Source organism: Xenopus laevis, chromosome 5L (assembly GCF_017654675.1).
Source record: "Xenopus laevis strain J_2021 chromosome 5L, Xenopus_laevis_v10.1, whole genome shotgun sequence".
In the NCBI taxonomy this organism is placed as follows: Eukaryota; Metazoa; Chordata; class Amphibia; order Anura; family Pipidae; genus Xenopus; species Xenopus laevis.
Genome location: NC_054379.1, coordinates 39,306,856 through 39,333,581, shown reverse-complemented (window position 1 = coordinate 39,333,581; position 26,726 = coordinate 39,306,856). Strand labels below are relative to the sequence as shown.

The 26,726-nt window shown below is 40.0% G+C and overlaps 1 protein-coding gene across 4 annotated transcripts in view; it reads right to left on the bottom strand.

The window, feature by feature from the left end:
• rin2.L (Ras and Rab interactor 2 L homeolog) overlaps nucleotides 1-26,726 on the bottom strand; it is a 117,298-nt gene that overhangs the window by 39,558 nt on the left and 51,014 nt on the right. For 3 of the 4 annotated variants that reach the window (XM_018262901.2, XM_041562668.1, XM_018262902.2), the window contains 2 exons: nucleotides 15,861-15,961; nucleotides 1,249-1,441 (listed from right to left, as the gene is read on the bottom strand). In XM_018262901.2, the coding sequence (XP_018118390.1) occupies nucleotides 1,249-1,441; nucleotides 15,861-15,961 (294 nt within the window). The remainder of the gene's footprint in view (nucleotides 1-1,248; nucleotides 1,442-15,860; nucleotides 15,962-26,726) is intronic. The other variant, XM_018262903.2, reaches the window with a different exon arrangement.

Below are 26,726 nucleotides of genomic sequence, written 5' to 3'. Positions count from 1 at the left end.
GATAGCTGCAGCTGTTGAGAGCATTCACAAGCCAAGGGGATGCAATTCGGCCCTTTTGGTGGAATAATGTGCAGTAATATTATGCATTACATAAAGACATCTTCTGATCAAAAGAAAGGACTTGATTATTTACTGCACAACGATCAATTTGCACTACAACTGTTCATAGATTTGCACACATAAGTACTTTTTTTATCAGGGATTCTGGTGTCAAAAAGGAGATGCTATCACAGCGCAGATAATTAGGGGCTACAGAAAACCTATTTTGCTGTGCATAAGGATATGCACTGATGCAGAACTGCATGGGCGTGAATTTCTAAATAATTCTCAGGTGGATCTTTTGTGCACATGTCCTCATATCTATGTGCATTTGTTCATTCCACTTATGTTCTTTCTGCCATTTGCTGCCAAACAGCACGTATTTATAAGGCAATGCCGTATAAATTAATTAACAATGTGATTTAGGGAATTCTATGCTATTGATATTAAACTAGTGCAATATATGTCACTTTTATGGAATAATATATTAAATATTTAGATAACCTGTTTCATGTATATACACTGGGAGGCACATTTATCAACGGTCGAATTTTGAATTCATGTGAATCTTTAAAACTCCCCTAACCCCCCATAAATTTGAAATTGGACTAATTGAAATTTATTATTAAAATACATTTTTCCAACTCGGACAAAACGACCTGAAAATTCGATGAAAAGTTGGGAAGGCTGCAAACATCTCCAAATTGATCCCTGGACCTTTCCCACTGACTTAAACAGAAATTTGGCAGGTTTTAGGTGGCGAATAGTCAAATTTGAATTCTTAAGGGTCTGGCCACATGGGCAGATTCGGGGAGATTAGTCGTCAAGCGACAAATCTTACTTCGTGGCGACTAATTTCCCCAATCTGCCTTCCGTCAGCTAAAATGCAAATTGCCTGGCAAGCACACAGAACACTTCTATTTCCAAAGTCTACCAAAGTTGCCTCACGAGGAAACTTCGGGCGACTACGGAAAATTAAGCGTTCCGCGTGCCTGCCCCTAGGCGATTTACATTTTAGCCGGTGGAAGGCAGATCGGGGGGAGATTAGTCCCCGCGAAGAAGAGGAGATTTGTCGCCTGGCGACTAACGTCCCCGAATCTGCACGTGTGGCCAGACTCTAAAGAGCCAGAGTACGATAAATCTTGAAAATCGAATTCGAATTTTTTTAAAAGGTGAATATCAGTGGAATGAAAGAATAAAGGTACCTACCGCTGGAGGCTGCTCTTGCAAGATGCCCGGTACTTTGTCATCGCCGAGGCCAAGCTGCAGCCACACGGGGTGGGTGTTAAGCAGTTTATCTAAGATGCTGAGTTTGAAGGAGACGCCCTCATACCCAGAGTCCCGAAGAAAGGATTTCACTTCTTTCTTTTCTGGTGAGAGACCACTCTCCATTTCCTTTCTGCTGTAATAAATATAAAGCAAGAATATCAGACTTTGGGACTACATTGTAAAATTAATTTACATTGTCTACAACAAGATGACCAAAGGGGGGGGGGGAGATTGGGAATCCTATAATGTATTTATTTTAAAAAGTTGGTTTTGTACAGCAACTCCTGGCTGATGGGGATGCTTCGATTTGTAGTTGAACAACTGAAGGGCTGCTACACTGAAACAAACCGTTCCTGTTACCATGTTACTCTACATACACTGTTCACCCAACACTATCTACACTTGCTTGGACATATATGTCAAGCCCTTCGCAGATGTCTCTGTTTAAACCTGCTATGGAGCCTGTTTCACTTGAATTTACTTATCACATTTTACGACACATTGGCAGAAGAGCACATAGTAATAAGTCACATCACATATACTCAAAAGCTTATTGGATACTTAAATAAAGTGAAAGTACAGTGGAAGTAAAGAAATTGCTTTATCTTTGATTTCATTTAGGCCAGGCCTCACTAATTCAGCCTGACATTGGTGCCTTAATGGGGTTGTTCACCTTTAAATGAACTTTTAGTATGCTGTAGAAAGAAATATTCTGAGACAATTTGCAGTTGGTTTTCAGCAGCTCACTAATTTGCATTTTCAGCAATCATTGGCCTTACTTGAGCACTAAGGCAATCTCTATAGCTCTCATTCCCTGCTCTGGTCTCTCCTTGCCTAGTTCCTATCCTGTTCTCTGCTCATCTTGTTCTTGCACCTAGTCCTGTCCTTGTTCTGATCCTGTCTGTTGTCCTTCTGCTCTGGTCCTCTACATCCCTTTCCGTCCAGTCACAGATTCTTTATCCATTGAGTCCTGTTCCTGCCTACACAGGATCAGCTCCTGCCTAAAGGATTAACCTTCCCTACCTATTCCTCCTTAGCGTGCCCCTGACAGGTTTTAGCCTAATTGTGGCTAGGGTTGCCACCTTTCCCTGCTGGTAACTCCGGGCAGGGGGGGGGTTGATGTCATGGGGGGTAGAGTGGTGATGCTGTGGGTGGGTTGACGATGTACCGATGGTGGGGGAGGTGATGACATGGCGATTTCCTGATCTTAGGAGATCCTGCCCGGTTTTTCCAAATCATGAAAACCGGGCAAGCAGTTTTGAAAAAGTCTCCAAAAAATGTATATAGATCAGCGCCTATGGCAATAGAGAAAAACAAAAAATAGTCAGTTTTGACCCGGACAGCCCTCCCAAAAACTGGGCTGTCTGGGTCAAAACCGGACAGGTGGCAATTCTAATTGCGGCTTATCAGTGTAGTGCAAGGTTTGCGACCAGCATATGTAGAGCCAGGGAATTAAACCCATTAGAAAAGCATACAGTAAGCCAGCCACTCCATAGCCAAGGCATTTGTCCTCAATTAATCTTAAATATTCTGGTTTCAAACAATAAAGTAAACTAGAATGAGAGGAAGTGCAGTTAGTTTCATGTAAACACTGAATGCCATAATGACATATTTTTAACCACAAGTATAGAAACAAAATTATAGGGAACTATAGTCACTTCAATCTTGTATTCCCACATTTTACGCAGTTTATTTGTAATCCTGCACATTCTATTGCAGCATTAGGAGCTTTCAGTTGCCTTTTCACATTTTAGAGCAACATTTTGTCTTGGTTTTCCTTAAATTCCCATGTGTGAATTTTGTTTTATTGAAATGAATATGTTTTATACACAATCCAGATCCATATTTTGTCATGGGCCTTTCGTCAGCACCTCTTGTAGACATACTGTATATAAATCAGTATTGTGACTTTCAGAGAACTCTTGCAAAAGATGTCTGTTTGTGTGAAAATAAAATAGATTTATTTTTGGAGGCTCAGAAAGTGTTCATGCACCATTTCTACATAAGCCCAACTCAATAAGCTCAAGTTAAAAAGAAGGTATAGTTTCCCTTTAAGTTGCTTAACATATTTCCCTGGTTTGACCTTTTTCCAGATACAGTATTACATTCCTGAAAACTGTAAATTGGAGTTTATACTGTCCACTGTTTTTCTGCAATGCTCATGGGCATACATGATATAAAAGGCTAAACATTCATTATTCTGTTTCTTAGACTATTTCCCCCTCTATTGGTCACATAAGTGATTTACTCTGATTTACTATGTAAAATTACAAAATACACCATGCTGAGCATGTGTTTCCAAATAAACATTTATGATATATATATAACTATATAAATATATATATATTAAACAAGGTCCCAATAGGGACCGAAACGTCGGTTTTACATACCATGTAACAATACAAGTTTTTTTTCATCTCAAGACCCTTGGTGCTGGTTTTTTGTTCTCTTATATATATATATATATATATATATATATATATATATATACACACACACACACACAGCTACTGTATTTTATAGGGGTTACAACACAAGTACGTTAAACATGTATTTATCTCCAGTTGGCAAAACAACAACATTCCTGCTGGCTACCACAAGCTCTCTGTTCTCATCTTATGTGCATCCCTGGTAGCCAACCCATGTTAAGTTACATTTTTAGTATGTTATAGAATGGCTAATTGCAAGCATTTTTTTCAATTGGCCTTCATTTTTTCTTTTTTATAGTTTTTTCTTTTTTTTTTATTATTTGCCTTCTTCTTCTGACCATTTCCGGCTTTCAAATTGGGTCACAGACCCCATCTAAAAACAAATGCTCTTTAAGGCTGCACATTTGGTATTGCTGTTTTACTCATTGTTCTATTCAGTTCCTCTCCTCAGGGCCGGAACTAGGAGTAAGCAGAATAGGCACCTGCCAAGGGCTCAATGATAAGGGGGTGCTTGTCAGGTATCTAGTAAGTGTCTTCTGCCTACCCCATGTCTGTGTTCGCTGCCCTCTCTACCTCTCCCCTCCCACGTCCCCTTTCCTTCACCCCTCTTTCCCCCCCTCCTTCCTTTCCTCCCTCCCCACTCTCTACATCGGTGATCCCCAACCAGTAGCTCGTGAGCAACATGTTGGTCACCAACCCCTTGGATGTTGCTCTCAGTGGCCTCAAATCAGGTGCTTATTTTTAAATTCCTGGCTTGGAGGCAAGTTTTGGTTGCATAAAAACCAGATGTACTGCCAAACAAAGCCTCCTGTAGGCTGCCATTCCACATAGGAGCCATCAATAGCCAATCACAGCCTTTATCTGGCACCCCAGGAACTTGTTTTAATGCTTATGTTGCTCCCCAACTCTTTTCACATCTGAATGTTGCTCACGGATGAAAAAGGTTGGGGACCCTTGCTCTACATCATACAAAGTTAATTTAACAGTGAACCACCCATTTAAAACTACAAAATAAATGTATTCTGCAACAGAACATATAATTGCTTGTGCTAATGGCCCCCCTCAGGTATAGACAGTAATACAAGCCTATAGGTATATGGTGAGAGAGCAGTGCTTCTCCATTATGGAGCTGCATTTAAATGCACATGTATAAAATAAATAATACAACATTGAAGGGAAATAAGGATAAATAAACATTCTGGCAGGTATACAGCATTTTCTATATAGCAGAATGCACAAACATAAGTTACCAAAACCTCAGGGAGAGGAAAACTGAGTGCTAAGTTTTGGTTCTTTAGTCAAAATCATATTTCCACTAATCAGCAGCTTAAAGGAGAAGACAAGTTGAAATCAATAATATATTATGCTCAATAATTTATTCTGTAATCACGATAAACAGGAGGGGATGCAGGTATTGGCACTGGCCTAACCATATGCCAGCAATGAATCCAGCAATTAGGGATGCACTGAATCCACTTTTTTGGATTCGGCCGAACCCCGAATCCTTTGCGAAAGATTCGGCCGAATACCGAACCGAATCCGAACTCTAATTTGCATATGCAAATTAGGGGTGGGAAGGGGAAACCATTTTTTACTTCCTTGGTTTGTGACCAAAGTCACGTGATTTCCCTCCCTGCCCCTAATTTACATATGCAAATTAGGATTCGGATTGGCCAGGCAGAAGGATTCGACCGAATCCGAATCCTGCTTAAAAAGGCCGAATCGTGCTTAAAAAGGCCGAATCCTGGCCGAATCCCGAACCGAATCCTGGATTCGGTGCATCCCTACCAGCAATAAAAATAGCCGATACCTTCTTATGCAAACGGGGTGATCCCAAGCTTTATTCCATGGTGCTCTCAACAGTGTTCACAAGATAATCTTGTGAACAGTGTTGAGAGCACCATGCAATAATTTATTCTAACATCAACTGGGACAAGGAAGCAACCATTCTGCTCAACATAACACAACAGAGATCACCATCTTGCCCAGTGTTTTAATGAGGCTGATCACCTTTAAATTAACTTTTAGTAAGATATAGAGAGTGATATTCTGAGACAATTTGCAATTGGTTTTAATTTTTTATAATTTGGTTTATTCTCCAGGGTTCAAATTACCATAGTAACCATGCATTGATTTGAATAAGAGACGGGAATATGAACAGGAGAGGCCTGAAAAGAAAGATGAGTAATAAAAAGTCGCAATAACAATACATTCGTAGCCTTACAGAGCCTTTGGTTTTTAGAAGAAAACTGCAAATATTAAAAAACTATAAAAAAAAATACATAATGAAGATCACTTGAAAAGTTGCTTAGAACTGGCCATTCTATAACATACTAAAAGTTAACTTATAAGGTCAACCACCCTTTTAAACATTCCATGTAATTTTGGATTTCACCGGATTGTTGGAATTAATGAAAAAGGGACATTCCCACCTTATTTACTATATTGTCTCTGGACAGGATGCCATTAACATTTGTCAGATTCCAACAGAAAATAAATGATGCTTCGTAAATTATAAATAGCATTATACTACGGATGTCTGTGAAGTGGTCCTTCCATAGCTCATGCAAAGAATGCCTAAACTATTGACTTGCTTCTAGTGGTAGTGAATCTGGGTCGTTATATTATAGAAACAGGCTTTTAAATTGCTGTGGCTTGCTGTAAATCCAGCAATGGAACTAATTTAAACTAACAACGGCTTAAGAAAGCAGGATGGAATAACAACTGAACCTAATAATTACAGAGGATATAGGGATAACAGCCCATTACTATTTAAAGCTCTAATTGTTGGCAAGTTAAAAATACTTTATTGAGGTTGTCAAACCATAAGTATTGTTTGGCGCTTAAAAAAGATGTTAGATCAAGGGACATCCCTCCGACTTCCAATTAAAAGACACATGTTCCAACATCAAGGACGACTCAATGTTCTCTAAGATCACAGCAGTAGAGTTCCCATGCACAGTACACATACAATATATGTATAAGGAATAGCCCTATAGTCTAATAATATAGCTAACACATTTTGGGCAAGTATCAATTCAGTGATAAGGTTTATCACGTGAAAACTCATGGATGAGATTCAATTTGAGATGCAATTTAATCCAGAAAAACTTATCTTGAGGTTTTTCATGCAAAAACTCTTCTGAAGTCTATGGGCAAAAACTGGAACTGAATTAGGTGAAATGTTTTTTCTCGAATTGAATCTCATCAGTAGCGATCCTAGAGGGTGGCCGACCCTGCCGGGCCCCGCCCCCCTCCGTACGGCCGCATTTTCAGCGGCGAACGGACTGCCGGGGGGCCCTGAGGGGGTGCACTCGCACCCCCTGCTCCCCCGGTAGTTCCGCCACTGAATCTCTTCCATGAGTTTTCATGAATCTGGCCCTTAATCTGCCAAGGCTGACCAGTGCAGTCGCAGCTCCTCTTTATTATCTGCTTTCTTAATCATTTTTGCTGTCTGCTTGAGAAAACACAACTACTTATGGGTAATAGCCCCTCATAGGTTATTTGTCCATTCCATGGGCAGATCCAGTTGGAGGGGCTACCAATATATGGTTTTCCATTGAAAAACAGAATTATTTATGAATACATTAGCAGTTGATCTGTCACCGTCATTTCTTCAACATGGCGGCTGTGGCTCTGTATGCAGTGGTGTAACTTAAGCTCATTACACCCCCCCCAGCGAAAAAATCTAAAGAGGGGGCCCAGCAGGGCAGGAACTAGGGGTAGACAGAAGAGGCAGCTGCCGAGGGCGCAACGAAAGGGGGGTACTGAGAAGGTACCTGTCTTCTGCCTGACCCTGGGGCCCAGCTAGGGTTGCCACATTTTCTGGAAAAAAATATCCTATATATTTATCCTTTTCCTCTATTAATATCATTGGGATCAACCATAATTTTTACCGGCCAGGTGGCAACCCAAGGCCCAGCACAAACAGTCCCTCTTGGTTGCCTCCTTTTGGCCTGGTTGAATCCTGGCAGGGGGCAGAGCTGTGATGCAATGGGGGCAGGGCAATGGTGATGTGGGGAGAATTATGATATCAGGGACGGGGCTATGATGTGAAGATCGCGATTGGCTGATCGCTTCGTCAACCATAGGGAATCTTGGCAGGTTTTCCTAATTTGGAAAACCGGGCAGGCAGTTTTGACCCGGGCAGCCCTTCAAAAACCGGGCTGTCCGGATCAAAACCGACAGGTGGTAACCATAGTCCCTCCTCCCCTCCACAGGCCCCACTCCCAGCCTGCTCACGATGCACCTAGCGGATTTTTCAAGGTGCCACTATTTAAAAGGTATGAGAGGGGCTGGTCACTGCTTGTGTGTATTTTATTTAGGGATACACTGAATCCACTATTTTGGGATTCAGCTGAACCCTGAATCCTTTGTGAACGATTTGACCGAACACTACACCAAATCCTAATTGGTATATGCAAATCAGAGTCAGGAAAGGAAAAGGAGAACCATACGCGGTGTACGTGATTATAAATTTTATTAACTCCTTGTTTTGTGATGAAAAGTCATGTGATTTTAAGGATTCAGATTTGGTTCAGCTAGGCATGAGGATTCACAGAATCCAAATCCTGCTGAAAAAGGCTGAATCCTGCCCAAATACCGAACCAGGCGGATGACATCAGGGGGCAGGATTATGACATGTAGGGGGTGTGCATGTGACTAAGTGGCTATGACACTGTGGTTGGTGATTGGTTGACCACTGATTCATTCAGTACAGAGTCCTGTTTTGAACCACACAGCCCATGCAAACACCAGGCTGTTCAGTTCAAAACCTGGTGGCAACCCTAATTTTTTGCATTATGCACACCCAGCTTTCGGCTTTCATTGGAGTTTAATATAACCTGTAGGTCTTCATGCTAACAATGTCCAACTGAATTTAAAAAAAAGATACACTAACATTTTATCCTAGTGCATAAACCTTTCTGTCTGCGGTAACTCCAGCTTGTAATTGTTTTTTAAATGGATGGGTTATGTCATAAAAGGTGCAAAGATTGATACCTGTCTAATCACTTAAAGCAACCAATCAGCATGTAACATTACTTGGCCAATATTTTATAGGTTGCTATGGGTTACTAGACCTAGGCAGACTTTGTGACTTTTATTAAATTCCCATCACTGTTTAGACCAGACGGCTTCTGTGCATTTCCCGCTGTAAAATAAACAACGTACAATGAGCTGCGTACAATATAGAGACAAATCTCCTGTAATCCCCCAATGCAGCACATCCTGTGTGTTTCCTCATTGCTGCCGATATATATACAAAAATGTAACTCTGGCGACAGAACTTCTGAGGGGAAAAAATGAGAACATCCGTGTGAGGCTGGTAAACATATTAGAACTGGAAAATCTGCTTTGGCATAATAGCCAGGCCAAACTCATTAAACCCAAAGCAAAAAAAAAAAACAAAGTCACAACTACAGACAAAGGCATGCTGGAATGGTATAAATCACTGCCTCAATTAGGGAACAAGACCAGAACTTTTATATTGCTAAAAGAATCAGTTGCATTTAATATTAAACATATTTCATTTGAACTGCCATATGTTTAATAGGTGACTTTACTTGCAAAGACCGAATTCACAGCTTATACATTTTAAAACACTATTGGTAGGATAGCATTTTAGAAAGGTTTCTAAGACCAGTCACAACTTATCATCCAAAAAGTATACCCTTATTTGCCCTTTACTTCCCAGCATGGCAGTAAATGCAAGATAAAACTGGACATTTATGTAAATGCTGTATCCCTTCAGGCCAATAAATCTGTAATTTACTGTTTAGCAGGCAAATAAATTCATATTGTGAAACAGGTTAATAGTGAGAAAATATCTTTTGTTTCTTGGTAATCTTGTTTCATTACAGCACACACAGCTCTGTATGTGCCAACTGGGTGTGGTGCAATCTAAAAAGATGAAGCACTTGCTATTAATTTAAAAGATAGTCACGCCAGAACAATTTAACCGGTAATCCTGTTACTCATAGAGACGATCAGTGGAACTCAATGTTTTAAGCTTTAATGAATCTCCATTGTTTCTCTACAACAGAGGTGATTTATGATCATGCTGCAAAAGCCAACGAGACTTCTGCCCTGATAAAATACAGGTATGGTACCTGTTATCCAAAATGCTTGGGACCAGGGTTTTACAGATAATAGATCTTTTGTAATCTGAATCATACCTTAAGGCTACTAGAACATTTTAAGTAAACATTAAATAAACCCAATAGTGACTAAAAACTGAGTTAGCAAAATGGTCTCTTTGGAGTAACTCAAAAACCAGGAGAATCTAACTGGCTATATCCTCTTTAGTTGTATGCCCAGTTGTATAGGATACTGGAAAACAAGCCCAACTGTAACATAAAGAGATGCTCGCAAGTCACCTGCAAACAGCCACACATCAACACTGGACTTATGATCACAGTACAAAGCAGCAATAACTTTCTCCTCATTGGCAAGAGAAATGACTGCAGGGGTTGTTCACCTTTGAATAGTATTATATAGAGGGTGATATTCTGAGACAATTTGTAATTGGTCTTCATTATTTATTATTTGTAGTTTTTTAAAATGATTGAGCTTTTTGTTCAGCAACTTGCTAGTTTGAAATTACAGCAGCTTTCTAGTTGCTAGGGTCCAACTTAAAGAGAGATACAGGAATATAAACAGAGAAGTGCCTAGATAGAAAAATAAGTACTAAAAAGTAACAATAACAATGAAATTGCAGCCTCACAGAGTAACAGTTTTTGATTTCTGCGGCCAGTGACCCCCATTTGAAAGCTGGAAAGAGTCAGAAGAAAAAAGCAAATCATTAAATAACAAAACCAAATAAAAAATGACCAACTGAAAAGTTGCTAAGAATAGGCCTTTCTATAAGACAAGGAGGTCATTTACTAAAATCCAAATTTATCTCATATTGTATAAAAAAAAACACAACCAAACTGCCATGCCTGATTTTAGCTTATTTATTTTAAAAAACTTGATTTAATCGGATCAAGTTGAGCTAAAACCCGAATCGCTTGAATTTTTGGGCTCTTTTACCTGAATTGCTCATATTTTTGAGTTTTTGCCCAAAACCACAAAAAAAGGCGGATTTTAGGGCTAAACCCTGCGCAGACGACGAAAACAGAAAAATTAGAGAAGTGCAAATACTTTGCTCTGTTGATCTTTCAACAGTCATTAATAATGTTTCAGCAGTGTCTGACTTATGGTGAAATGTGTCATGAATAGCAGCCACAAGGCATATACAAGTACAGCGTATTGAGTTGAGGTGTTTTATAAACCTTTCTGCCAGGAACACTGCCAAAGAGTTAATATAGGTTTATGTGTACTCTGCTTTCTGCTGCCGTGACAATAAATAGAAAAAATACGCCTTCATCTTCAAGTAAATCATATGAGTTAAAGGGTGACATCACCTGTTAATGGGAATAATACAAAGGAAATGCTGGACTCACACAGCATTCTATATGCGTACTTTTTATGATAAAACTACTTTGTCTTTTTATACAAATATGGTGGTAATCAGGAGTAAAGTGGTTTCTTAAAAATGAGGACTTAAGGAGAGATCCACTGATTTGGCAATGTCGCCAAACAAGCAGATCTCTCCCCAATATTCCCACCTTGAGGCAATATCGGGCTGATCCGATCGTGGGCCCTAGGGCACAACGATCGGATCCTAACGATGGTTAACAGGCGTTCGGACCGCAGGACCGCATAAAAGAACAGATGTGGCCACGATCCAATGGGATTTTTAGTCCCGTCCGATCGACATTTGGCCGACTTTTAGGCCAGATATCGTTCGGGGAAGCCTGTCGGAGGGCCCCATACACGGGCCAATAAGCTGCCGACTCGGTCTGTCGGCATCTTTTATCGGCCCATGTATGGCCACCTTTTGTTACTGACACAGGTGCTAATTTGCACCAGCACAGTGACTCAAAGCAACCAATTAGCTTTTAGCTTTGATCAGTCTTCTGCAAATTAGGAAACTAAAGATGGCTATAGACGCAAAGATCCGACTGTAAAAATCCTCAATTCGTATGATTTTCGGACCGTGTGCGGAGAGTCCCGACATTTTTTGTCCCATGGAGATCGGTCTCGGCCAGGTTAAAAGATTTCTGTCGGCTACTGATAATATCTCTTTTGTCGGACATTAACTTTCGTACGATTGCTGTCAGGGCAGAACATCGGCTGATCTGTTCTTTTACTACTTTATTTAAACTGAAGGTAAGTGGCAGGTCGGGAGATGAGGAAGTCCGATCATTCAAAGATTCGAACAATTGGATCTTTGCGTCTATGCAGGGCCGGATTTACACAGCAAAAACAAAGAAATATTTGCCAGATATTATCCAACAACTGTAAGTTGCTATAAAATAGCAAACAATGGAATAAAAATGAATGCAGGCTACAGGGCAAATTTATTCAAAGGAAAATCGTGCCAAAAATCACATTCATGTTTCAAAAACATAAGCCTTCCCTGTGTCCAACACATGTTTGTGTTGCATATGGCACTAATGCATGGTATCTATACCTCACTGCATGCTGGGAAATGTCTACACCTTTTGGACAACATAATTATAGTTATAGGAGACAAAACTAAGTGATTTGTACTGTTGGGTATTAATAAAGTTTACGTCTTATTGGGACAGTGTTAATCCACTTGTCTTCTCCTTCTCTTCCTTTTATTATGAGCATTATGAATTATGAAAGTGCTTTGTACTTGGTTCTTTATAAAAAGCCACAAATAAAAGGCAACAGCTTTATGAGAAAGGTTTATATAAATACTCCAGTAAACACTCAGTAGTAATTCGGCTCCGAGTCCTCTGTCAAAAGAAACACCACATTTCTTTCCTTATATTGTGTACACATGGGCTTCTGTATCAAACTTCCTGTTTTCAGCATAAACCTCCAGGGCTAGGGCTTGAGCATGCTCAGTTTGATCCTCTCTCCCTCTCCCCCTCCCTCCTCCCCTCCCTGCTGTAATCTGAGCCCAGAGCTATGAGTGAGCAGGGAGAGACTCAGGCAGGAAGTGATGTCACAGCATGCTAATATGGCAGCTGCTATCCTAAACAAACAGAAAGAAGTACTATAGTGGTTCCTCAGGTATCATAAAGCATTCTGCAGAATAAATATAGTGTTATAGCTTGCACTATTGTGGCTAATCTATTGGCAATAGCTTTCCTTCTACTTTAAAATGCAAATTCTGTTTCCAAAATAATAAACCTGCCTCAAACATGAAGTACTTTTTTTATTTTATTAGAGTTGAATGTATGCGTTTATTCTAGAACTGGATTTACAATGGACATAATCACAGAACAAGACTTTATGTCAAATCAAGCACATGGAAAACAAGGTATATGAAATGGAAAATCCACATCCTCTTTCAGGACCAGTGGGACAGATTGTTTTTACATATGACTGCAATTTCCATTAGAAAATGACATTGCAGGTAAACCGGAGTCCCTATAGAAGTGTTTAAGAAAATACTAGAATTCTATATAAATCAGATAAAAGTGAGTGCAGGATAAACCAATATCAGGAGTGACTCATGTAGTTGGACAGTGTAAATATTGTATACAGTAGAACCCCTATTTTACATCCCCTGATTCTTTCTTCCCTCATTTTACATTGTTGTTTTGTGGTCCCACCTATATATTATGCATAATACATTTTACTGGATTTTATACCATCTTTATTCTGGTCCCCTGAAAAACATAAAATGGGGGTTCTACTGTATGACAATGTATAGCCAAACAAGTTTTGTTTAAGGGTAATGGCAGCCTTGACACATGCACCCTATTCTATCGAGACAATTGCACTGCAGTAATTGATGCAGGGTGCTGTGAGAATTCTGGCGCTGCCACCTGGTTTGGAGGTAGCTGTAACTCCAGGGTTCTCCAAAAATACTCAATTCTGAATGGGAGGCAGGAAGGACTAAGTGGAGCTAAGCACAACTATACGAAAGTGCAAAGACCACCCTTTCACCCAAGTACCCAAGTACACATAAATGAGCCCTCTGGACTAGTGATGTGCGGGCCGGCCTGAAACCCACAGGTCAAGCGGGTTCAAGCTGGCTACCGCAAACATTTTTGGGTTGCTTTGTGGTTGGGTTGAAAGCTTGCTTCCGCTCTTCCTTGCCCGCATCCTAATGTTGCCAGCTTCTGGCCGGTCAATTTATAAACTCGCTCCTGCCCAGCTCCTTTTTGTGACATCAACGCGGGGTAGGTCGGGCGCGGGTCTATAAATAAAGGGACCTGAGCGGGGAACTCTTTCGGGTTGGGAGGGGGGTAGGTTGAGGAAAATTCGACCCGCACATGACTACTCTGGACAGATACTTTTAGAAATATTTTAGAAGCAACTCACACAATGGTAAATAATCATTTTAAAGCTTCAATTTTGCGACCTCAAGTTATCAATGTAATATACCGTAAATATGTGAAAAAAAGCCTTTTATGCCAGTATACTATGCTCCCACCTCTGGTGAGTAGTAAACAACTCGGTAGTGGGGTTGAAACTGCTTGGGGCAAGAAAATTGAAAGTCAGCAGCTAAATGCCCAACATCACTGCTCAGTGGTGTTAAAAAATGTGATCTGCAACCCGGGCATGTTATTGCAAAGCTACAAACTCCAACATGACAAAAGCAACAAACAGTAGCTGGAGAGCCTCAGATCACTGATCTAGACTGTAGCACAAAATATGATGTTGCAATCTATTGCTCATACAGTCAATGTCTAAAGTTGGCCTAAGCTCAGCAATGAAGAGCAGCAACTCAGTAATTTACCCTGACAGAAGCAAGCATTGCCAGTAAATATCCACTGTTGCAGTCAAAACTTTTTTCCTTTAGAAAAAAAGATGGAAGTCAAGTTACGTACAATTTTAGTGAAATTTGCATAATTTATTTTCTTTTAAAAAGAAAAATAATATGACAATACACAGTAAGAACAATTTCCTGGAAAGATCAGAGCAGGCAGGGGTACCATAGGTAAAAAATAAATAAATTATATAATATTATATAAGCAATTATTAGTATAATTGATACTGCAGCAAAGAGTGTCACTGTATCTGTCAACATTGTAATCTCATTAATAAAAGAAACAAAATGACAATAAAAAAAGGTTTAAGCGGCACTTCTATTGAACTGACCGGAATTCTGAACTGTTAAACTTTATAATCTAAATGCCAAATGAGAAGTGCAATTCTAAAAACGTAATAAAGGAAATGAACTGGTTTGTTTCTTTTAATATGTGGAAAAGCGTGGACACTATAGTTGGCACATTATTAGCATACAAACTGCTTCCTCTCCTTGGCCATCTTGCTCAGCCCAATATGACAGAGGTTTACTGATCCCTGATAATAGGGTCAGAGCAGCAGACATTTATCCATAGTATTAGTAGTAAGTCAAATCAAGTGGACTTGCTGTATTTTTTCCCCAGTTGATTTGATTTACTACCATAGACATATCATGACCTGGATGAATTAGAATCTTCACAGACATATAGCAGCAGATGTTTATTAGCTCAGTTTATGTGTAAAAGTGTCCCATAACTGTTGGCAAAATCCATCTCCACTGGCACAGCAGAAGCCATTTGTGTCACTAACCTGTACTTGCCTTTACTGCTCCTACCACACACCTGCCCATCTGTATATCTCTTCTGTGAGATAGGAGTCAATCCACATGGAACCAAAATATCCAAATCGTTCCCACTAGAATCATAATTGTCTCTGATGGTATTGCCACATGATTTCCAATGGTAGGCAATTTGTAGCCTTGCAAGTGGTGTTTTGTGCATGTAAAACAACACAGCAGTCTAAAGGCCACTGACGGGTGTGTTGTTGTAAAAATATCACAACTGCATGCTGTAAGGTGTAAATATATATCACAGCCACAAAAAGTTACTCTTGGAAATGGGCCAAGTCCTTCCTACAAGTTACAATAAGTGTAGCTACTGTTAACAGCAGCTAGAAAGTAATGTCAATATTCCCCGTTACAAATAGTACAAGCAAGTATTAACATAAGACCTCACCAAGGCTACTGCCTCGTTTCTGATCAACACATTGATCCAGTGTCCCAGCAACTGCAGTAATAAATGTAAATTCTATGCTCCCAGCTCGAGAAAAAAAATCCCATGTAATCACCTTAGGCGATCTGCGGGGTCCTCTTCATCTCTGACACAGAATTCAGTCTGTACCATCTCTTGTTTCAGTTCTCCGATCTCTGAGACAAGGGTTTCAATAAGCTGGAAAGGAGAAAGCACAGTGACGTTTGTCAGTTGAAGAGGCGTGTTTGCAAACTCCAGGCAGGTTTAGTCACTTCTCTATGAAATGATTGTCAATCTTTTTTTTTTTTTTGCTTTGTTTTGTTTTATCTGCCTTCCATGAACTTCCCTTAAGAGAAGGCAGCAGGAAGAGCGAGGGCTTTTAGGGGGGCAGAGCACATACTGCACATACTGCACATTATCAGCCAAACACAAAATACATTTCTTTCCATCTTATGTATAGAAAATCACAATCCCTCCAGATGTTAAAGGGATACTGTCATAGGAAAACATGATCAAAACACATTAGTTAATATTATAATATATATTATATATATATAACAGACTTCTGCACTGAAGGTGGTTTTTCAAAAGAGCAAATGGATTTAATTTTGAAATCTGACATGGGATTAGACATATTGTTAGTTTCCCAGCTGCCCCCAGTCATGCTCTGGTAAACTTCAGTCACTGGAGTGATAGTTGGAGTGATATCACACCCTTCTTCCCCCCCCCCAGCAGCCCATCAGCAGAACAATGGGAAGGTAACCAGATAGCTCCCAGGCACTAGATAACAGCTGCCTGGTAGATATAAGAACAGCACTCAATTGTAAAAATCCATGTCCCACTGTGACTCCTTAAGTTACATTGAGTATAAGAAACAATAGCCTTTCAGAAAGCAGTCCCATGATGCAGCACTGAATTTTTCTGAAAGCACATGACCAGGCAAAATGACCTGAGATGGCTGCCTACACAGCAATATTACAACTAAAGAAAGTACATTTGTTGGGTTAGTAAATTAAATTGTACATGGTAGAGTGAATTGTTTGCAGTGTACACATTGTAATTTAGAAATGAAAAATACATGACAGAATCCCTTTAAGCAAAACTTCAGGTCAATACTGTGGCTGCAACAGAGCCTTGTACATCCAAACTGTCTATGACAATCTAAGCCCAGGGTGTCCTTTAAACTCTGCTCCTGCACACTATAGGAGCCAGATGCTTGTGCAAAGGCACTAAACTGGTGATGTGCGGGTCGAGAATTTCTCGACCCTAACCCGCCCGATCCCTACCCGCACCCGACCCTCCTTTATTTATAGACCCGCGCCCGCCCCGCAGTGCCGTCACAAACGGGGCGGGCAGAAGTCAATAAATTCCAGAGCCGGAAGCCGGCATTACTAGGTCACGGGCGGGGAGAGCAGGAGTAGAGCTCGACCCGCACCCGCCCGTGTATTTTGTCCAGGGGTCGGCCCGAAGCCGTGGGCCTCGAGTCAGCCCACACATCACTACACTACACATAACAATTATGACATTTCAAGATTGTTTGTTTTCATTTCAAACATTAAGAGCTGAATCTTCAGATATACAGGTAGAAACAGTAGAATTTTATGATTCAGCAGTAAAATTGGATGTCTGGGCTCCTTCAAATGCAGACGATCAAAATTTTCTGTCATGTCCAATTGGCGAGACGGCCGTCATCCAAGTCTTTTGCCAATATCAGTCACCTTATCTCCTACCATATGCACCCTAAATATCGTACAAAGCAAAGTTACATATGATAATATCTGTGCGTGTATGGCCACCTTAAGGGTAATGGCACACACAGTGTTTTCTCTACTGGTGTAAAAAAACACAGAAAAACAAGGGGAGAATTTTAGTGGAGAAATGTAAAAAAAACCATTTTCGGGTTGAAATCCACCAGGAAGATGCTGTAACTCACAGTTACTAATCAGATGTGCCATTACCCAAGAGGTCCAAAATTTGGAGCCCCGCTTGCACCATGCATGCACACTATAGTTCCCATGTATTTATTTCAGTGGTCCAAGATTGAAACTTGCACAGAATAGCAATATGTCTAAATTCCCTATATAACACATGTGTCAGTCACAAGAAACCATTGGGAAACTGATCAATGATAGCAGACAGATGCTGCACTGTCCTAGAAAATATCCCGGAACGGTATATTTTTCAGTGAAATGGAGCACTGGCCTTGGGTCCAAGGTTATTAACATATTGACATCCCCCCCCAGTGAATCTTACAAGATTTGTGCTTTGGTTCTGGTATATCCTGTGAAACCGAAAGAACAAAATTAGAAGACTGAAGGTCTGAAGACGGAGATGGGTGTTTCCTGTGCAGTGCTTGGCCTATTGTTCTTTTTACTTGGTTATTTCCTTCTTCCTAGAAAAAGAAAATTCACATAGACCAATGACGGTTTTAGACCACCTGTGGGCTGGTAAATGTTTTTCCGTAAATTTATTTTTAAACCGAGTATAAGGTACAGGAACAAAACTCACCTAGTATATACTGTGTCTGAGAAGCTGTTTCTTATTCTGATATCTGATATCTTTGACCTAAGCAAATTGCTGATTGGTTGCTATGAGTAATTGTAATGACATTCAGCACCTTTGTTAGCACACAACTAAAGCTGCACCTGGAACCTACGCCATGTGGGCCCTGAGCTTATGGCTTATTTTACTATGGCCTAATAAATTTAGTTCAGAGAACCTATTTTTTTGGATTACAGGTGCTATTGTTAAAATAAATGGGCAGTCGGTTAAATCTCATTCTTCAATGAAAGAGATATGGTTTCATGAAAAAAAGAGGAGGAACGCATTACATTTAGGAAAGAATGGAATAAGTATAGAAGAGAGGCCAGAACTTTCGGAATATGTAGTAAATTATACTTAAAGGAGACAAGAAAGTGCTAGTGCATTATACTCTTTATAATACAGGAGGAATGTGCTTTAAAAAGTTGTGTTTTGGCCTGAATTATTGAAAATGCCAGCAAACACTCCACCCTATATGTTCCATTTCCTGATGCCTCCTTTCCCAGGCTTTGTGGGGGAGCTGGCTGCACTCCACACACAGCACTGTAGGAAAGGAACCAATCAGCAGCTAGGCTGACTGGATAGGATACTGTTTTTGCTTGTGTGAATGCAGTGCTGTGATTGGCTATCCCGCTTCTACTGTGCTTCTGGCAGGAACTGTTAGGACACACCCACGACTCATTTGAAACATGGAGAGGGACCATTGTGTGGAAATACAAACCCCAGATGTCTGGAGATAACTGGATGGACATCTCTAGCTAATCATTTCAAACCACAAAGCCAGGGCCACAATCCTATGTAACAAGATAATGGGTCACAAAGAGCTCTTTAAAAAAAGTTCTTTTGTGAAAAGCAGTCAGTTTATGCCAAGCTAAACACAAAATAAGCCAGATTTGGTGACCAAATACTGCATGTATTAGGCTACTACAAAACCATCTGATAAGAGGAAGAGCCCTGGCAGACAACCTTCCTGCTACTGAACAGAATATTTTCCTGGGAGAAAAGCCAATAAAATAATCAACTCTCATATAGAAATGTGGTAGGGGTGAGGGTGCAAAGTGACAGTGAAAAAGAATTATATATCTATTCCATTAAACACAGAGCCTGTCTGGGACAGTCCCTTAAATATACACCATCTTTATAATATGTGTTGAAAATCCTGAACAATCTCTTTAAAGGACAACTATCCCCATAATATAATATCTGCATTACATACATTCGAGATGTTCAAACTGTGGCGCTACAGCTGCTGATAAATAACAGTTTCCTTCAGCTATTGTTGGGATGCTGAAAACTATAGTTCAGTGGGATAGCTGAACAGCTTAAGAGGTACAGGCTCAACATCCTTTATGTATAAATTAACTCCATAGCTGAACCCCACCCTCATCTCTTTTCCTAACTCCAACCTTATGCATAGAAAAGTGGTTAAAGGGAAAAAAGTTTTTGGACTGCTTTGTGCCAGTCAAGTATTTCAGACCCTAAAGCCACCCAACCTGAAATCCACTGGACCCGGTGTCCTTACTTATATAAATGCATTCAAACCACCCCTCCCATCAGAATGTTGGGAAAAGGAAGGGAACTGGTGTTGTGGGCAGGGTGGGGCCAAGCCACCCACCCGTAACCCACTGGAAAAGCGCTAAACCAGCCCAAACACAAAGGTCCTACAGCTTCCGGGCCCTGACCCTCCAACACTACTATCAAGGTAAAAACCATGTACCTGCCAAACATAAGCGACGTCTATATGAAGAACCTATTCTAATGTACAATGTAATTACGAATGCTCGCTCTTTAAAATCTGGCAGTATAAACACTGCAATCACTGGGGCTCCAATGGATCTTAACCAGAACAGTAGTCATCCCCCTATTAGGGTTGCCACATTTTCTGGAAAATATCCCTATATATATTTTTTTTTTCCCTATCGATAACATTGGGATCAACCATCGTTTTTACCGGCCAAGTGGCAACCCTACCCCCTACCCCACTCATGCTTCGGAAGGTTGGGGGCACAATTACAATTTCTGTACTAGAAGAGACAAATTTAAAGGGATACTGTCATAAGAAAAAACATTTTTTCAAAAGGAATCAGTTAATAGTGCTGCTCCAGCAGAATTCTGCGCTGAAATCCATTTCTCAAAAGAGCAAACAGATTTTTTGAAATTAAATTTTGAAATTTGACATGGGGCTAGACATATTGTCAATTTCCCAGCTGCCCCAAGTCATGTGACTTGTGCTCTGATAAACTTCAATCACTCTTTACTGCTGTACAGCAAGTTGGAGTGATATCACCCCCTCCCTTTTCCCCCCCAGCAGCCAAACAAAAGAACAATGGGAAGGTAACCAGATAAGAGCTCCCTAACACAACATAACAGCTGCCTGGTAGATCTAAGAACAACACTCGATAGTAAAAACCCATGTCCCACTGAGACACATTCAGTTACATTGAGATGGAAAAACAACAGCCTGCCAGAAAGCATTGGACATTCAACTTTTTGCCACCCTGATTAAATTTCACCTTGCATCATGGCAGAAACACCTAGTAACACCCAGTAGATTAACTGAAGAACAAACAGAAATAAATATGGTACTTCCTTTGTAATATGACAGGCAGATTAGTTACCTAAAAACTGATTTCTGGGGTTTAGCTTCACATTCAAGAGAACCAAATCACAGTACCGGATCCTCTCAGTGGAAGCATCACATGGACAAAAGTTCTTGCCTGGGTCCGTCTGTTCTCTAGACCCTACAAATGCCAGGTGTCATCACTAACCCCAATCTGTACATTCTCATTGGAGCAAAGAACTGCTCTTCCCTAGTATTCTGTCCATCGTGCACTCCCAGAATATGTTATTGTAGGCACTGGACTAACTAAATCTTCATTCACAGGGTCCCTCTCCCTGACTTTCAGTAAGGTGTTGGCTTAGGATTCTAGGCTTTTCCTCCTTTATGAAGGCCTTTATGCACCTCAGTGCCCTTCTTCACATTCCCTTCTTAAGGTGGAGTCCAAAGAGGAATAACTATTTGAGCCCTCCCCTTTTATATGGACTATGGAATCTATGGAATTCCTAGGTAAATCCCACAATACCTAGGCCAAATTTCCTTCACAGATGAAAAAGTAAGCTCGTTCAGCTCCTCTAGATTTCCGTTAAATTATGGCAAAGTGGTGCATAATGCTTCTAAAAAAAATCTTTTCCTTCATTCATTTTAGACTTGCATTGCAGAAGAGACACCTGTATGCTGAATAGAGTAACAGCAGAATAACAGCCACCCCAAAATTACAACTCGACCATAATTAATGTTTGTGGAAATGTAGAATGCTATTTAAATTCCAATTTATTCCTGATAGTTTATTCATGTGCTTAACCAATTTCCATATGCTTCCTCATATAAATATAGCGTGGGCTTTATTACCATTCATTGCATATGAATAAGGCCAGTGGGTTTGGAATGTCTTTAGACAAGCACTTTTATTATTAGAGCCGACACAGCTGGATAAAATACAGATTTTTAATAATGGCCTTATAATAAACCTAGTTTTGGGATCCAGATGCTAGCAACAGGAATATATAAGCAAAGTGTAAATTATGTTTAATAATTGTTCAATAAATATATTGGCCAGAGAGGCTCAATTTGGGGATATTTTATATTTATTCATAGAAATGGGAGCTGATATACTGTCTGTACAACCAGTCACATTTTGTCCCCAGGCTCCTCCTGGGAAAATTAGCTATGAATATAACTTAAAAGGGTTGTTCACCTATAAATTAATTTATAGTATGATGTAGAGAATGATATTCTGAGAAAATGTGCAATTGGTTTTTGTTTTTCATTATTTGTGGTTTTAGAGTTATTTAGCTTTTTATTCAGCAGCTCTCCAGTTTGCAATTTCAGCAATCTGGTTACTATGGTTCAAATAACCAAAGCAACCATGCATTGATTTGAATAATAAGATATAGGGATATGAATAGGAGAGGGTCTGAATAGAAAGATGAGTAATATATGTTTTTAGATGGGGTCAGTGACAGAAAGATGAAAAGAGTCAGAAGAAAAAGGCAAATTATGCAAAAACTATAAAAAAAATGATGGCCAATTGAAAAGTTGCTTAGAGTTAGCTTTTCTATAGCATACTAAAAGTTAACTTAAAGGTGAACCACCTCTTTAAATATGATGCAAAGAGGCACAATAAGCTCTGTGGAACTCGACTTTATGTGAAACCCGCTCTGTCTGGCATGTTAAACGAGAAAATATGGATAGTGGTTAATACAGTTACTTCATCCGATCTCTTCAATTGAATTCCTGACATGGCTTTCTGCCAATAGCACCACCAACGACATGTCAGTTTTATTAATACAGGTATGGGATCCATTATCTGGAAACCTGTTATCCAGAAAGCTCCCAATTACAGGCTGACCATGTCCCATAGATTCCATTTTAATCACATAATTTGAATATTTCAAAGTGATTTCCTTTGTCATCTTTTCATGGACTTCACAGATTTACTAATGGGCGCAGGCATCACTTCACTAGCTTCACAAGGAGATAGACGCTAGAGGTGATTCGCACTCTAACCATACCTCCCAACATTTAGGAAACAGAAAGAGGGACAAAAAAACTTGGCGCGCGTGGTGAGGCTAATTATTATGTTCATTTTACATAATTTGTCAGGTTATGAAAGTTTGACACATTTCTGTGGTTTTTATATGTTATTACAGTTTTGCAAATGAAGGTGATTTGCCCTTTAAGCTATCAGTCTTCGTTCTTATCTTATCAAACTGTCACAAAAGTATGTATTCTGGGCTGTCTGCCAAGACCCAATTAAGTTAGAAACTTTGTATCTGTTTCTTGTTGTTCAGTTTAGCAGATTAAAGAGAAACTCGGGATTTATCAGCATAAATCCGTGACAGCGGGTTGAGCTGTCAAAAAGTGGGACTGTCCCGCTCAAAACGGGACAGTTGGGAGGTATGCTCTAACGCCAGGCGACTTTTCACTCTGGCTAATGAACGTTACTCTGCAAATTCACTTTTACTGAACGTTACCTCTTCGCCAGACTTGCCTTCGCCAGCTCAGACCAGGCGAAGTGCAATAGAATGTATAGAACTTCATCAATCTTCAGTTACTTACATCATATATTTTGAGTGGAAAAACTTCTAAGTCCAAAAGACGCTGGCATCTTTTCCTTTATTCAAGGTGATAGGTGACAGGTGTTTAAAAATTGTTTTTGTGTAACCGGTTTCCCCCATGCATTTTATAACACATGGGAACATTATTTTACCCAGGGCTGTTGTGTAGGGCATTATAACAACTCAATTGACTTTATTAGGGTTCCCTTGGCATGTGCAGTTATCAGTGTAAATGTAATGTATTAGATGCAGCATGTAACATAAAGAGGTCCATTTAACTTTAAATTTCCAGTCATATGCAAATTAGCCTGAGCGCAAGACCTCTAGCGAAGTTGCGCTAGGCAGAATGCTAGCGATTCTTCACTTTGATTTGCTTGCATTGCTGAAGTAATGCTAGTGTAATTCGCCAGCGTCCGTCGGGCAGGACAAAACTTTGCATCATAGTAAATTAGCGTTCTCCCAGCAAATTTACGCCTGGCGAAGTGTTGCGATGGCTGCGAAGCTGGCTAATTTTCGCTGCTTAGTAAATTTACCCCTATGTCTTACTGCAAATTGCTTTTTGATAAAGGTTGTTCATAAAGAGGAAAAAAAGATCAAAAGAAGGTGAAATTCATTGATGACAGACTCAAATGCTTTATTCTACACTGATCTACAAAATATAGATCAGACAACATTAGCTGGCCCATGTGGTTAGAGTTCTCCCTAGTGCCAGAGCTACATCCAACTTGTAAGTATCTTTGGTTTCTAAAGCAAACAATTAGAATGCTGTCAGATTTGCCCCACACGAATGAAGCAAAAACTATTCTAATGCAGCAATCATAAGAGCAGGCTCAAGCCAGATGAAGAAGAAGCATTGTTTTTGGCATGCTGGGGATGGGTCAGGGTCGTATTAAGAGGTAAGCCCTCATACCATCAATGCTTATGTCCTGGTCAATGTCACCAAGACTTCTCTGGCTAACAACCTAGATACTGGTAGCTCAGTGTTCTGCATTCTATACAACTGTTGCATGTATTGGTGCATCTGGCTCTTACAAGCATAGCTGTAACTGCAACTGCAACTAGAAATGTAGGTATGAGGATATGAAAAAATATACATGTAGTAGAAAAGCATTACCAGCTTCACCTAGTTTGGTGATGGGTCAGCGTAGATCTAAAGCTGCACCTCTCTAAGGTACTTTTTCATTGTGGGAAAAACCCTTCTTTAAAAATACTTTGCTTTTATAAAGCAGGTAGTAACATGCACACTGCCCCACCACAGCAAAGGGCATTTTTCAAGTCTAACAATAGTTGACAAGAAACCGTCAATGTTCATCATGTGCATCAGGAAACAGCTCCGAATGGCAGATTTTTGATGTGCTTTTCTGGGACTTGGCATATTTTTGACAATTTTTTTTTTGTTGTCAAACAACATTTATTTTAAGTTTTGAAAATCGACCAACTGAACAAAGGTATTCCACTGTTTCTATAGCCAAAATTAAATTCTCAGCACCTGCTTTCAGACACAACATGGTTGTAAAGATCACAGACTTTCTGCGTGTTACGGCACATTTACTTGGCACACTCTCACAGCATGTCTCACGACACAATGAGCTTCCGAAAATCAAGGGCCCCTGGCAATTATTTTCTGTTGGAAACAATAGCATATTTTCTTTCAGTCTTTTATGGATTTTTAATCCTTTGTAACCACTGGACTGATCCCAGAGTCCCAAAGGGATAATATATCACACCGCCATAATGTTTCATGAATGGAAGCAGTGATCATTTACAGAGAAGATTCTGATCCAAGTCAGGTAAATCCATATTATACCCGAATGACTTAGATCTCACTTTTCAACAGTGTGGAAAATGCCGGGGATATGTTTACTAGACTGTAAATGTAAAATGATAATTATATTGCCTATGCCTTGGTCTGCCTTCTTAGGCCCATCACTGAGGAGAATCCCACTGTAAATGGCAAAATTTAAATGGACTTATTGCCAAACACAATAGAATAGCTCCTTGTTTATATCAACAAGAAGGGGGCCATGACACCTCTTCACTTAAAAAAAACATAATAAGGTGAACACTGCATGTTTTTAGTTATTGACTTAGTTAAAGAGTCATAGGGGCAAATTCACTAACCTCCGAAAATTTGCCATCGACGGCTTCGCTCACATCGCAACACGTCGCCAGGCGTAGATTTGCCAGGACGCTAATTCACTAAAATCTGAAGTTGCGTCCAGGGCGCAGAACGCTGGCAAAGTTTTGCTAGCGTTCCTGCTCCAAGTGAAGTGAAGTTGTGCTAGCCTTGGCTAATTTGCATACGGCGGGAAGTTAAAGTTCAATGGACGTATATGTTGCAGCAAATACATTACACAAGCCCAGGGAACCTTAATAAAATAAAATAAAGTTGTTCTATTGCCCTACACATGAGCCCAGTGTATAGTTTATGTGCCGTATGTTAGGAAATGAAGGGGGGAAGCTGGTTACCCTAAAAAAGTTTTACGCTATTTTTCAGCCTATCACCCTGAAAAAGGAAAAGACGCTAGCGTTTTTCAGGACTTGGAAAAATTTTCAACAATTTTTTTAGGAACTCCTATCTACTATATTGCACTTCGCCCTGGTCTGAGGTGGCGAAGGGCAAGTCTGACGCAAGAGGTAACGTTCAGTAAAATCCGCATCTTAGTGAATTTGCAGAGTTACATCCATTCGCCAGAGTGCAAATTCGCCAGGCGTTAGGGAGCGAAGTACTACTAGAGTCTATCTCATTCGCTAGCGAAGTTATGCCTGCGACCGTTTGTAAATCGGCGAAGTACCGAAATGACGCCACGCTGGCAAATTTTCACCTGCGTTAGTCACTTCTCCCTTTAGTAAATTTGCCCCATAGGCTTGGAGAGTTTTAAAGCTATTTTTAGTACACTTTATTTTTTTGGAACATAACAAGGGATCAAGGAGCAACAAAAACTTGGGTTGCGTATATCAAACTCTCTCCAGTTCTGTTGAGGTGTCAATACTCCTTACAAGTGGTGTTTTCTCCATCAGCAAGTATCCAGGTAAAGGTTGCATTTTTCAGCCATTTTTGGTATGACTTGGTTTCGAATGCATTGATGCTTTAGTCCTGACAGTAACCTTACTTGACATTCATAAGTAGGGCAAGGACATATATTTGTTTATTTTTTTTCTTAGTAAATATACATGCAAGTTCTCAATCTGAAAATAAAACAGCAGTTTACTTTTAACTTCCCTTAGCAGCCTCCTTAATCTTTTTTTTATCCCATATTCAAATGTCTCAGTGCAGAGCTGTCAGTCTACATTCCAGTGACAT